This window comes from Mustelus asterias, chromosome 17 (genome assembly GCF_964213995.1).
Source record: "Mustelus asterias chromosome 17, sMusAst1.hap1.1, whole genome shotgun sequence".
In the NCBI taxonomy this organism is placed as follows: Eukaryota; Metazoa; Chordata; class Chondrichthyes; order Carcharhiniformes; family Triakidae; genus Mustelus; species Mustelus asterias.
The window spans coordinates 67,886,829-67,901,363 of record NC_135817.1 but is presented as its reverse complement, the minus strand read 5'-3'; the positions used below and the strand labels follow the sequence as shown (position 1 = coordinate 67,901,363).

General features: G+C 41.3%; 1 protein-coding gene across 1 annotated transcript in view; it reads left to right on the top strand.

Annotated features, from left to right (window-relative positions):
* The window catches only part of abi3bpa (ABI family, member 3 (NESH) binding protein a), a 189,068-nt gene that overhangs the window by 127,817 nt on the left and 46,716 nt on the right, over nucleotides 1–14,535 (top strand). The window contains exons 27-28 of the mRNA XM_078232889.1: nucleotides 7,903–8,109; nucleotides 9,394–9,502. Coding sequence (XP_078089015.1) covers nucleotides 7,903–8,109; nucleotides 9,394–9,502 — 316 coding nt within the window. The remainder of the gene's footprint in view (nucleotides 1–7,902; nucleotides 8,110–9,393; nucleotides 9,503–14,535) is intronic.

The window sequence follows — 14,535 nt, the reverse complement described above, 5'->3', positions numbered from 1 at the left end:
CCATCCTGACTTGGAAATATATTGCCGTTCCTTCACAGTAACTGGGTCAAAATCCTGGAATTCCCTAACGGCATTGTGGGTCAACCCACAACACGTGGACTGCAGTGATTCAAGAAGGCAACTCACTACAACCTTCTCAAAGCTAAATAGGGATGGGCAATAAATGCTAGCCTGTCTGCGATGCCCATATCCCACAAATGAATTTAAAAAAAACTTTTTTTTCCCCAATTACCCCTGCATTATTACTTTGTGATAATAGATTGGAATTGTAATACAAAATTACATTAATAAAAAATAACCATGGACTTGTTGAAATCAATCAGGACTTTAGAAGAGACGTGAGAATATCCACAAACCAATATTAAAAGTGATGTAACCGAAAATTATCTTATTTTCAAATAGTAGATGTAGACTATATTGGGTAATGACTTTTGATTTGAATCCTTAAAATCATAAAATCTAAGAATGATTATAGTGGGGCCATTTGGTCCACCATCTCTGCAAGAGCAATTCACCTAATGCTATTCCCCCACCTTTTCCATGTAGCCCTGCAAATTAAAACTTTGAAAGCCACGATTGAATCTGCCTCCACTCAGGCTGTGCACGATGTTATGGTTTTTGCCTCCTCAGTGGTTCAAATGCAATAGAAGTATTTCTTGTTTGCAGAATTCTCGGTGTGAGAAAACTCGTCTAGTTGCCCCTTCATTTTTCTCATAATAATCATCAGGCTATGCCCTTTGCAACTCATCCAGCAACCCAGCTGAAACAATCTGTCACTGCTTATCCTCCCAAATCCTTTCAGGATTTTGAAAAAGGTTGAGATCTGTCAAACTTTCCTTTCAAATGAAAAGGCTTCAGTTTTTCAAACCTCCTCAGAACAAAGCTTATTATAATTCCATTTATCTATATCCACTGCAAGTCCTTCAAAGAAACTATTTAACTGGTCAAGCAGTATCTGTCATTTTCAAATGTTTATCAACTTTCCCTAATTAGCTCACCACTCTCCTAAAATTGCTTTCTTTTAAGTGTATCACAGAAAGTTCACCTGTCTTCAGATCAACCCTCTTAAGTGTTCATGAATATCATCATGTATTATGAACTCTAAAAGTTTATTCACAACCATCTTAAGCTTCTTTAGTCTATAATTTCCTTTCTCGTCCCTTCCTCATTTCATGTTAAGCCTCTTTAGTCTATAATTTTCTTTCTCATCCTTTTCTCATTTCTTGATAAGACTGTAATATTTTCCACCATACAGTTCTATGATATAATTCATTTCCCAATTTTTTTGTTGTTGAAATTATGGTTAATATCTTTGTTATTTCTGCCCCAACCTATTTCAGTATTCTGGTTTGTGTACCATCCTAACGTTAGGATGAATTGGGGTATTGAGCCTCTTTTGCTTTTATGTTGCTTAGAACTAGAAATTTTACTCATCCTTCAGAATACTGTAATTCCCGATATATAACATGGAAACTAAGAAATCTGTTCATTGTCAAATTTTTAGAAGATTTTTATGAAGAAATCGATGGAACCAAATTTCCAGAATTTGTGATTTATGTACTGATGCCTCTAACATCTGCTATTTAATTTCTGCCAGTCAGAGTGTTAGAATCCATAAGCACTCATCCGCTAACATCACCAAGAGTAATTTTGAGACAAAAAAATTGGCATTGGTACAAAACTAAGTAGAGGATATCCAAAATGAATATTAGCAGTAAGCAGAGTTGAAAACCAGATTGTAGACAGAAACAAAAGGGTTCCAAGGAATTTATTTCAGCTATGTAAGAAGCAAAGTATAAAAGGCTAGGTAGTTCCTTTGAGGGATAAATTGGGTAGAAATATTACAAAGAATCAGGAAATGCCAGATGTTAAATGTATTCTTCACATCAGTCTTCAGAAACGAAGATTGTAGACAAAGTCCAGATCCACTTATTTGGCTTGGAACATATAACACATGTAAAGATCAATGAAATATATATTACAAAGAAACTTAAGGAATTAACTGTCTGAAGGGCACCTGCACTGGAGAGATGAGACTGGTTAATATTGCTAGGAACATCTTGAATTTTAGGGACTGTACCTGAAGACTGAAGGATAACAAATGTTAACCTAATGGAATATTCAAAACTGAAGTACTGCAAACTTGTTTAAAAGCCTATTATATAATGTCAGTAGGATTCATCTAAAAGAACAATGCAATCGGCTTGAGTGCAATAGATCACACTTCACAAATCTCCTGGAATTCTGTGAAAGTTTACTGTATTAAAATGAATTGAGGCTCGTTGAATGAATCAACTCATTTAAAATTGAATTTGAAACTGGATTAAAAATTAGCACGACATCAGAATCCACAGGAATTGATTTGGTTCATTATACTCTCCTTAAATTGTATGGAGCAAGATAATTTTAGTTTGTTGTAGAAGCTGGACTGACATGAGAGTTTTCAAAGACATCTGCTACATACATTCAAATGTCTTTGTCTCACTTAAAGAAAGAATAGAAAAGAGAATCAGTTTTTAATACATCATTTACCTAATGGTTCAGAAGTTTACTGTTTCTTCTTATTGTTGTAATTTACACTAGAAGGATTTACTGTAGACCACTAAAAAATCAGGAAGCCTGATTTTTCAGTCCCAAATTCCCTTGGCCTATTCATTAACAAAGATACCTATGCAAATTTTAAGGGATATAGGAAGAAAAGTAATGAATGTGAGTGGATGATAGTTAAAAGAAATGGGGAAAAAAAGTTAAAGGGTAGTGTCACTGTCAGGAACAGAAATTCTGAAAGATACTGCAGAACTCCCAGACAAAAAACCCAAAGACTCAAAAGACTGTATGGTCTCCTTCTGCACTTTAGGAATTCTATGATTCTATGACTAGTGGCTTTGCCAAAGACAAAGGGTTAAAGGACTAAGAAGAAACAGGTAAGATTGAAGGCAAAGGAAACCCAAGGTGCAAGCAGGATAATAAGCATAATATCTGGCTGCTGCTATGGAGACTATAATACATGTGAGGCACTTGCAAACAGAATTTTTTGCCTTTGCCTCGACATTTCCACCATCTTTAGTCTCACATTATGTCTGCAAAGAGCTGCAGTCGGTTTTCAGGCCACAGCTGATCATTACTGTCCCTTTGCTGCATGGTAGCTGCAGGTGTCTTTGCAGTAGATGGGACATCATTGCATTTGCCTCTCTGTTAGCCCAAATCCCAATCATTGGCAACTATATATTTGAGCATCTGTGAAAATGATTAGTGAAGTCTTGGCAGCTATGACTAATGAGCCAAAACTGTTTCTTGTTCAACTCCTTTCATGCAGTTCCACATGGATTATGGTATACCATGATTGGGGCTGCTTCCAAAGGAAGAGATTGTATTTATCTTGTGCTTTCCATTGCCTGAGGATATCTCAAAGCACAGCCAAAGAACTAACGTAGATAACAATTAGACAAGAATTCCTTTAGGGATGAGAGGTCTCCACTTCCATTTATAATTTGTCAAAGTGATATCTGTTCTCATTATACATTGTGTCTGCAGATGTAGGTGTCTTACAGAGCATCTTCTGGGCAACCTGAGCTGCCTTGCATGCTTCCCTCCTTCCGTTAGAGCTTCTGTTCATCTGTACACATCAGAATGAGAGAAACCTATTCAAAACCCTATTAGTTTTAGGAATAGTACTGGATGGAATAAATTAAATCATTAGGCATATTAGCATGAAGGCTTAGAGAATCTCAGTGCCAACTGGAAGAAAAACGATATTAAATGTAAAGAAAAATTCTAATCAAATGGCCAAAATATTTCTATATTACTGCACTCTCTTCACACTATCAGAATATTTACCACGACCTTGAAACTGTGGACAATTAAATTTGATATCCTTCATACTAGAATGACATAAAATAGAAGGCTATAAAACCAAAACAGCTATATAGTAAATGCCAGTCTATTTATCATGAATAACACCAGTAATAGTGTAAAAAGGGCTAATGGTACCGGGTAATAGTGTCCAGAAGTGAAAAGAATATTAGGAAGACTCGAGAGAGATTTGGGGAAATTAAATGGATGAGCTAAAGTTTTTGATGATTTTCATGTGGGTAACAGTAAAATGTAAAAGGATTGGAACAAAACTAAAAAACTGCAGATTCCGGAAGTCTGAAATGAATACCAAGAATGCTGAAAATCCCCAGTTGGCCAGGTAGCATCAGTGGAGAGAGAAACAAAGTTAAAGGGCAGGATTTTTTGCCCCCAGACATGGACGCATAAGTATTGAAAGATGGAGGATGCAGAGGGGGGAGAGGTGCCAGCACTCCAGGCAGGCTTTCAGCCCCTCTATTCCTGCTTGACCACCCTATGGAGAGGACTCATCTGCACAATGGTGACCGTACTACTGAAAGTATATATTTTTTATAGTTTTTAAATAAAAAGTTTTAAAAGTTCAAGTGAGGGCTCAAGATAAGGGCAACTTTTCCATTTTATAACTGAACTGCAGGCTGGTTCTTGATCTATGCTGGACTTGGCCATCCTGTTTCTGGAACCTGCCTGCTGGGTTCAGCTAACTGTCGGTGTGGAGTTTGCACATTCTCCCCATGTCAGCATGGGTTTCTGCCTGGTACTCCGGTTTCCTCCCACGCTGCAAAGATTTACGTTTTAGGTTGATTAGCCAGGCTCAATTGCCCCTTAGTGTCAGGGAGATTAGTAGGGTAAATACTTGGAGTTATGGGATAGGGCCTGGGTGGTATCGTTGTCAGTGCAGGCTTGATAGGTCGAATGGCCTCATTCTGCATGGTAGGGATTCTATGATTCTATTCTATGATTCCCAGCAGTGATACTGCCCAAATGTTCAGCTTGCTTGCAGACCGGGTGTAGAGACAGGGTGCATTCAAAACAGCGATTAGTCAAAGACACAGCAGCATGTTTAAAATTTGTTTAGACCCCACCAAGAAACAAATCATTTAAGTCATCATCCTGTATAATCTAAATAAATAATCCCTTTAACTATTTTTTATTGCACTGTAAACTGTCGAAGTTACATCCATATGAAGTTTCCTTATATTCCAACTCGTCAGTTTTGAAATCTTCAGGAATCAGAGGATGTTTGTGTCTGTAATCACTTTTAACATTAAGTTAAAAGTATCAACTTGAACTACAGTTGGATTCTTCAAACCACTGCAAGGTCACCAGTGAGTGCCAGGGGTGATCAAATCAACTTGAAACTTTAATGTGGCAAATCGGACCTTGCTTATGGTACAGGACACAAAGGTATGAAAGTTTAACTCTCCATTTTTGGCAATGTTTACAGTCAAACAACGCACAGAGTCCTAGGAAAGCTTGGCACAGAGTAAATTATGGCCTGCATTGCACACAACATAATTTCCTGGAAATAGGAATAACCCACACAATAGATGAACCATCATTGCAGCCTAACTTGACATCAAATTCTGGCTTAAATGAGTAAGAGAAGCTTGAAACCACGTGAATACAAGGGTTTAACCATCTCAAGGTGATATCACAAAGATTTGTGGGCAGGGATTCACGCAAAAGGGTTTTTTTTAATATAGCAAATTAAAGTAACTAAAATAATAAAACATCAAACGGCATTCTAGTCAGGAAAGGCCAATTTCACCAGCATTGTGTCATGAAGAACTTAGGGAAAGTCAACAAATTTTATTGAAGAATTGGCTCAATTGAAATATGCTCCAGGTCTGAAAATGTAGCAAGTGATGGATACAGCGGACACAGAGGGTGTCAAATTTGCGTGAAAACTGGAATAATTCACACTGTTTTTTTCAGTGGGAGTTCACACTAGAATCCCCCGCACTTTGTGCATTGCAGAGGCCACCAGCGTGAATATCATTAAATTTCAGGGGGCAGGGCCTATTCCCACTGGGGAGGCTGAAATCAACGTGCTGATCCGTCAGTGCCGAAATCGGCGCATGCACAGTGGGCCCCGCACTGCCGGCCTCATGATTGCTGGTCAGCGTGACCCCTGCAACGTCAGCTCTCTGTGTTAGAATGTAACCGGTGACAACTTTGTATTGGATGTAATGTGATCAATGGTAACACGCTGTAAGGGTCAGCTGACCCAGTAAGCCATGGAACCAATTACAGAATGATGCAATGGTCAGCTGACCAGCTGACTCACTATAAATAAGAACCTGCTGGGAATTGTGGAGGACTTGGTTTGGCCCAGGATAAGGCCCCAAGTTTGGAGTAATGAAGTTTCTTTATTAAACCCATTCTTTGATTTATAAGTTGGAGTAAGTTTTGTTATATTTTTATTGTCAGCATTTAAAGAGTTCCTTCGGAAGAAACACTCAGCCCCTCAACAGCTTGATCGCTGCCCCCCCCAACCATTCCTTTGCCACTCTGCAATTGGGATTGGTGGGGGAAGGGGCAAGGCCAGCGATTGGGGCAGACTGGACGGGGCGGGGTAAATCGGAGGGGATCAGCATGTTGGGGGGAAGTCAGCACTGAACCATCCCCCTCCTGGCCCATCGTGATCTCCAGCCCACTCATGAACCCCCCAACAGTTACCCCCCGCCCCACCATAATGCCAACCCCCCCTCCCTGCAGTGCTGACTTCCCCCCAACATGCTGATCCCCTCCGATTTACCCCGCCCCGTCCAGTCTGCCCCAATCGCTGGCCTCGCCCCTTCCCCCACCAATCCCAATTGCAGAGTGGCAAAGGGACCCAGGCCCACTAAGCACATGCAAATAAAATTGAATTGATCATTTAAATGGTCAGTACATCTCTCTGTCGATTTCCGGCGTGGAGCAGACACCACCGGAAATCTGGCACTGGGAGACACAAGCAGGGTGCGAACACTCATGCAAACCCCGCGAATCGGCCACTGCTTGATTCTGCTGGCCCGCTGTGCTAAAACATTAGCGCAATGGGATGAGAGAATCACGGCCAAGCAGTCTACTTTTATTCTTTCATGTGAGCGTCACTGGCAAGGCCAGCATTTATTGCCCATCCCCAATTGCCCTGGAGCTAGGTGGCTTGCTAGGCCATTAAAGGGAGCAGTTAACCACATTGCTGTGGTCCTGGAGCCACGTAGTGCAGACCAGGTAAGGACAAATGGCAGATTTCCTTCCCTTAAAAAGGGCATTTGTGAACCAAATGGGTTTTTACAATGGTCACCACTAACTTTATATTCCAGATTTCATTCATTGATTTTAAATTCCACTGGCTACAATGGTGGGATTTGAACCCAAAACATTAGCCTGGGCCTCTGAATTATCAAGTGACATTACCACTACACCACCATCTTCTCATAACTTGTATTCTGATCATCTATCCAGAGACATTAAGTGACAGTAGAGTTGAAGAGAGGTTTTGCATGCAGAGCAGCAAATGTTTGTTGCATGATAGATTGATCAACTCTTTAGTGAAGTAGAGTGTAATGTTATATTGATATTGTGACTTTGATCAATTAACTTTGGAAGCTAGGGAAACATTTCAGAGAGCTCTATGTTATACAAATCTTACAGTTGTTCAAACAACACCTTCAAGCAGTTGAGTTGAGTTCAAGGTGAGATAATTGTACACAACCATTGGGAAAAATACATTTGATGAGCTGAATGGATTTTTCATTTTATGAATTCTTGTGTTCTTAAATGGAAGGTTTTGTTTTGCACATTTAATGTTTATGTAAAAATAGGCAGCACCTGAATTCTATAGACAACATGATTGAGAGAGATAGTGAAATTTTATTTCAGTGCATGTGGTGGGGATTTGGGAGGACAATGTGTGTGTTTTAGGATCTTTAACCAATTGTTCAATCAACAACAGGAACGATGTTTTATTAACACAGTACTGAGCTATTGTCATTAAATTGGTGAGAATATTCTACTGGAAAGAGATTATTGACTTATTACCCTGCTTCTCTCTTTCTTTCCAAGGTGATTACGTGAAATATATGAGTAAACCAGACATTCCCTGCTCCATTACTGAATCATTGAAACATTTTCCTGAAGAAAATATTACAAACGTAAAAGCCTTATTTCCCCCTCGATATGGACCTTCAAACCTGACACTTGTGACAGTTGAAGGCTGCCCTACCTTCCTCATAGTAGACTGGGAGAAGAATGAAAACGACACCGCTAGTGGTAATACTTACACTTCTAATATTCTCCATACTTCTGCTTCTTTATGCCCAAAATAACTATTTTTGACTAGGTGTAATTCTTGCAAAGCTGTTGCAGTAACATTTTCTGTTATTTTGTGAGCTTTGTCAAGTAAACGAAGCACAAATATTTTTCAAGTCCACAATGAACCTGCCCACCGCTATTGCATATCAGAAATTACCCCATTAAAAAGTCTCAGACATGAAAGAAACAAGTGGGGTTAATTTTCCTGGACCTCTTCAGCCCTGCAGGAACAGTGCATTTGAAGTCTGTTTCTCTTGCCGAGAAATATTTCTATCCTGGACCATTGACATTATCTACTTGGGCCCATCCTGTAAGGTCAGAGGCAGATTAATTACCTTTGTCTCTGTAAGACTTGGGGCCTTAATGGAATTCATACCAACCCTCAGCTGGAATAAACAATTCATTTGAATCATTATCAAGACAAACTGGGCATAATTCCTAGGAATTCCTCCAGATGTGCAACTTTGATGTGTGGAAGTTGATCTCTCTCTCTTCTCTCTCAATCTATTAATATCTAATTGACCTGAATAAACTGAGCAGAATGATGGGGGACAATTGGATTTTGTTCCAAATTCTTTACCTGTCACAACATCCTATCTGGTTGGAGTTTCAAGCTCTTTATCTCCAAAGTTTAGCCTGTGCCTGGGCGACAGTGGTTACCACTGCTGCCACACAGAGCCAGGGACCCAGGGTGGATTTGCGACCTTCGGTGACTTTGAGAAGTTTGCATGTTCTCTTTGTGTCTGTGTTGGTTTCCTCCGTATGCTCCGATTTCCTCATGCAGTCCAAAGATATGCAGGTTAGGTTGATTGGCCATGTTAAATTGCTCCTTCGTGTCCCAAGATATGTGGATTAGCCATGGTAAAAATGCGCAGGATTACGGGGGTGGCCCTGGATAAAATGCTCTTTCAGAGAGTCTGTGCAGAATTGATGGGCCAAATGGCCTCTTTCTGAACTGCATGATTCTATGGTTCGATATCCATTTGCCATGTTACTCATTCTTCATGCAAAGAAGAGCTTATTAGACCAAGGATTAGCCCCAATGCAGTCATGAAAATCTTTTGGCCTGAATTATTTTATCCTCCCAACTGAAAAATATTTTTGAGGTAGAAAATATATATTAGGAAATAGTAAAATGCACTGTTAATTTGATTTCAGTTTTGAGAATCTAATTGTAACTTTTCCATTTAGTTTTATCCATGATATGAAATATTTACATATCTTTTCATGTCTGCCTTCCAGAGTATGAAGTTGTTTCAACAATGACAGGATTAGACAACAAAACAGAAGAACTTATTACTGTCACCAATCAAACACATACTGCTGTAGAAAACCTGAAGCCAAATACAAGGTGAAAAATTCTAATTTATTCCTCACATTTGTAATTAATGCACCATATTCTGATCCGCCTTGCAAATCAAATTTTCTTTTTGACAAGTGTCAAAAAGCCAATCATTTTGGTAAATGCTTGCCTATTACCTTAAAAGAAAAACATTCTGTTTTTCATGGAGATGTGAATTTTCTAATGAGACATGGCCAAAATCTTCAGACTTTCGGAGATTGGACACACGTTGGGAGTTGCACATCAAGACACTGCAGAAGTCCTGATGCGCGCACATGCACTGAAATTTCCTGAGATATTTAAATTTCTGATGGGCTGATTTCCACTTCCCTTTCATGAATGTCTCCATTCCAAAGGATCAGAGACTTTGGATGACAAAATGGGACTCACCTGAACATTTACCCTAGAACTATTGCACTGGTTAATATCTGGTTTAACTCAATGATTAGCCAGTGTAACTAAACTGAGCAGCACAACAGATCTCACCCCCTCCACCGCCTCCCCACCACTGAAAAATCAACAAAGAGTCCTGTAACAGAAATCTTCATATGCCTGAAAGGTCTGGGCCAATATTGTTATTCTTAAGAAAATGGAAAAAGATTAAATTGGAAGCTTTTGGACTGAGGCATCATAATTGGACTCTTTCAGTGAAATTCAAAGAATACAAATGGCACGGAATCACAGAATACTAAAGTGCAGAAGAGGCCCTTCGACCCATTGAGTCTGCACTGATGCATGAAAGACCCTGACCTGTCCACCTAATCCCACTTGCCAGCACTTGGTCCATAGCCTTGAATGTTATGTCAAGTGTGCTAAGTACTCATCCAGGTACTTTTTAAAGGGTGTGAGGCATCCCACCTCCACCATTCTCCCAGGCAGTGCATCCCAGGCCACCACCACCCTCTGAGTAAGAATGTTTTTCCCCAAATCCCCCCCAAACCTCCCACCCCTCACTTTTAACTTGTGTCCCCTCATAACTGACCCTTTAACTGAGTGGAACAGCTGCTCTCTATCAACCCTGTCCAAGCCCCTCATAATCTTGAACACCTCAATCAGATTGCCCCTCAGTCTTCTCTGCTCCAGTGAAAACAACCCAAGCCTATCCAACCTCTCTTCATAACTTAAATGTTTCATCCCAGGCAGCATCCTGGTAAACCTCCTATGCACCCCCTCCAGTGCGTTCATGTCCAGACCTGCACACTGTATTCCAGCTGTGGCCTCACCAAAGTTCTATACAACTCCATCATGACCTCTCTGCTTTTGTAATCCATACCCCGATTGATAAAGGCGAGTGTGCCATATGCCTTTTTCACCACCCTATTAACCTGCCTTTCCGCCTTCAGAGATCTATGGACAAACACGCCAAGGTCCCTTTGTTCTTCAGAACTTCCCACTGTCAGGCTTTTGATAGTTCCTTGTCAAATTACTCCTTCCAAAGTGCATCACCTCACACTTTTCAGGTTTAAATTCCATCTGCCACTTATCCGCCAATTTGACCATCTCATCTATATCTTCCTGTAACCCAAGACACTCAACCTCACTGTTAACCATCTGGCACCCACAGACCCTTCTGACAATCTCTTTGATTTTATGTACAGTTGAGGTTCAGCCAGTTTGTGATGCCAGTCACTTTATTCTACTCGTGTATACCAGAGTTTCCATGGCATTGTCATTATGTGGCAATCCATTGCACCAGCCCTCCTAACTTGGAAGAGGACTTGAGGATGGCTGATTTTGGTGATCAATCATAGCTTCGTAGATTATCCTCAGACAGAACAGAACAACAGATATAATGAGGCCTGTGTCATTATAAGACGTATCTTAGAGCAGAATACACAATTTTGCTAATTAAATGTTCAGCACCTGAATAAATCTGGTAAAACATTGTGACACAGACCAGCAAGAGATTTGTGGATTAATGTAATTGCTGTATACTATATAATATCTTACCAAAGTAAGGCTTCCTCCTTTTGAGTGTGAAGGCAATGATGAGGAGGGCTGAGGGCTGTAAAGATTTCCCTCCCAATAACATTCGGAAAGTATACAGGCAGGAAAAGATTTGGGAGATCAAACAGCCAGAAAGTAAAAGGAAAGGGGTACAATTCCTTGGCTATTTTACTTGGACAGGATTAATTTTAATATGCATTTGCACAGAAGCTTGCCCAAGAAGAAAACATTTCGATGCTGGGTTGGCCATTCATAAGCAGTACAATAAAAGTTAAAATGAATTTACCTCGTGACTTGTATCACAATCCATGTTCTGCATATTTTACCACAGTGGAAAAATGAAGCTCACCAGCCAAACTAAACAATCCCTCACCTAGGACCAGATTTTGGCTACCAAGGCGGGAAATTTTGTGTCTCACTAGATCTTCCTCAGTAAAAAGTACACCAAAATACATGCTTTTCAGTCTGGGGAGGCAGATGCAGGACAGATTCCCAGAATCAGTATGTAAGCAGCCATGGGGACACAGGTGGGTGCCAAGTTGGCTGGTTACAAGGTCAGCCTCATGCTCTGTATCGTTACCGCACTTTCGTTAAAAGTTTTAGGCCCTCTAGGCCTAACCCCTCATTAGCTCCCCCTCGCATATCAGCCTGTTTTTTTTTTAAGTTTAAAGAGCAGGGCATTTAAAAACTTCCAGATCATGACAGTCATAGAGTTCATAATTACCCTTCAAAAGTGCTTACATCTATTCCATCCCCTACTATGCGGGTTAATGCCTTTGAACCAGCAAAAACAGGGCACTGACTTCAAACAACCCTGCTGAGATCAGATTTCCCACCTGTGTGAATCATGTCTCATTCCCTTCCTCCTACTGGTAGAAACTGGATCTGTCGATATGGGATGGCGGGGGGGGGGGATGGGGTGGGGGGGGGGGGGTGGGGGGGGGGATGGGGTGGGGGGGGGGGATGGGGTGGGGGGGGGGGATGGGGTGGGGGGGGGGTGGGGGGGGGATGGGGTGGGGGGGGGTGGGGGGGGGATGGGGTGGGGGGGGATGGGGTGGATGGGGTGGGGGGGGTGGGGTGGGGGGGGTGGGGGGGGATGGGGTGGGGGGGATGGGGTGGGGGGGGGTGGGGGGATGGGGTGGGGGGGGTGGGGGGATGGGGGGGATGGGGTGGGGGGATGGGGGGGATGGGGTGGGGGGATGGGGGGGGATGGGGTGGGGGGATGGGGGGGGATGGGGTGGGGGGGATGGGGTGGGGGGGTGGGGGGATGGGGGGGATGGGGTGGGGGGGGTGGGGGGGTGGGGGGGGATGTGGGGGTGGGGGGGGATGGGGGGGGGGGAGGCCTACTACATCCAGATCCTGCCTGCCTTTTTCAAAGCTCCACGAAGTCCTCCTGACTCCACGACAATTCAGGTCAGTCCACATGTAGAAGGATTAAAGCCTAGATCATAAGGGAGTTTCACTGTTACACATTTGGGTCTTACACTCCCACATCAGCCCATATAGATCAACTTCCATATAAAAATGTAGGCAACCATATTGCTCAAGGAAGTAAGTGACAGTATCAAATCTGAGTAGCAGAATCACTGCACATACGCCTCTTCTGCCTTGTCAAGGTTACTGTAGCTTCCAGTTTTAGCTATTGGGTTTCTTTCAAGGTAACAGTGGAAAAAATATAAGCACAAAGCTGTTTGTTGTTACTGAGGGTGTATTGTTCATGAGGGACAATCACTGCATCACTTTCAGTACTGACCAACAGTATAAACTGACAGACTAATAAGATTTAGTAGAACTACTAGTTTTCTCAAATTTTATTGATTGCAACCATATTACCATTTGGATCCTATACCCAACTGTATTGTTCCTTATATGACTCAAAATATAACTTGAACACAGTATGTAATTGCTAGCATAAAATCATACAGGGTCAACACCTATCTCCTAGCTAACAATCATATTGCTCTCATTTAAAGCCAAACATCTGTGCCACCTTAATTTGATGGAGAATGTAGAGTGGAAATAATACTAATGATACCCATACAGCAATGAATAGAAACTGAACACCAGTATAACAGGAATCATGATTCAATCAAAATTATTGTTAGTTGACGACCTCATTGCGATCTTGATAAAGCATTTTATCTCAGGACAGATCTTTGGGCAACCTTAGAGTCCAAACTTTTCTAACTCGCCCAAGGATTCCAGAATAATTCTTGTCTGCTACATGACTTTGATCTGAAATAGTCTTCAGGCCAATAACCATCATTACCAAAACTACAGACCTTTAAGACACTGAACATGCCAAAAAAAAAGAATTAGCTGCACCACCTGCAATAGAGAAAGAAGATTCAGATATTAGGTAATATATCCACTTTTTTTATTCATTAGTGGGACATGGGTGTCACTGGCTGGCCAGCATTTATTGCCCATCCATAGTTGCCCTTGTTCAGAGGGCAGTTGAGAGTCAACCACATTGCTGTGGATCTGGAGTCACATGTAGGTCAGACCAGGTAAGGATGGCAGATTTCCTTCCCGAAACGACATTAGTGAACCAGATGGGTTTTTCCGAGGATCAACAATGGTTTCATGGTCATCAGTAGATTCTTAATTCCAGATATTTTTATTGAATTCAGATTCAGCCATTTGCCGTGGTGGGATTCAAACCCAGGTCCCCAGAACATTAGCTAAGTTTCTGGTTTAAGAGTTTAGTGATAATACCACTAGGCCATCACCTCCACTTGCTTCATGAGGAGTGCTTTAGATAAATAACTTCTTAAAGGAACAGTATATAAATCACTTTCTGCTACACTTTCATACATAGTTCTTTTAGATACTGTCACTTAACATCTTATGGCTGAGCTGCTATATTGCAACCATTTACAAATAATACTTAGCAAAATGTTCAAGTGCCAGGCCATTTATTTCCTCTATTTTGTAGAGTGTGAATATTGGCTGTGTCTGAGTTGGCACAGTGCTGCTTCTTACTGTTTGTGATTAGTCTCAGGCATTTATGCCATTTATTCTACGTAATTCCATTGCTTGTTGGCTTCAGAATTTTACTAACAGCCTGCTAGGATTTTGATTCTCTACACTTG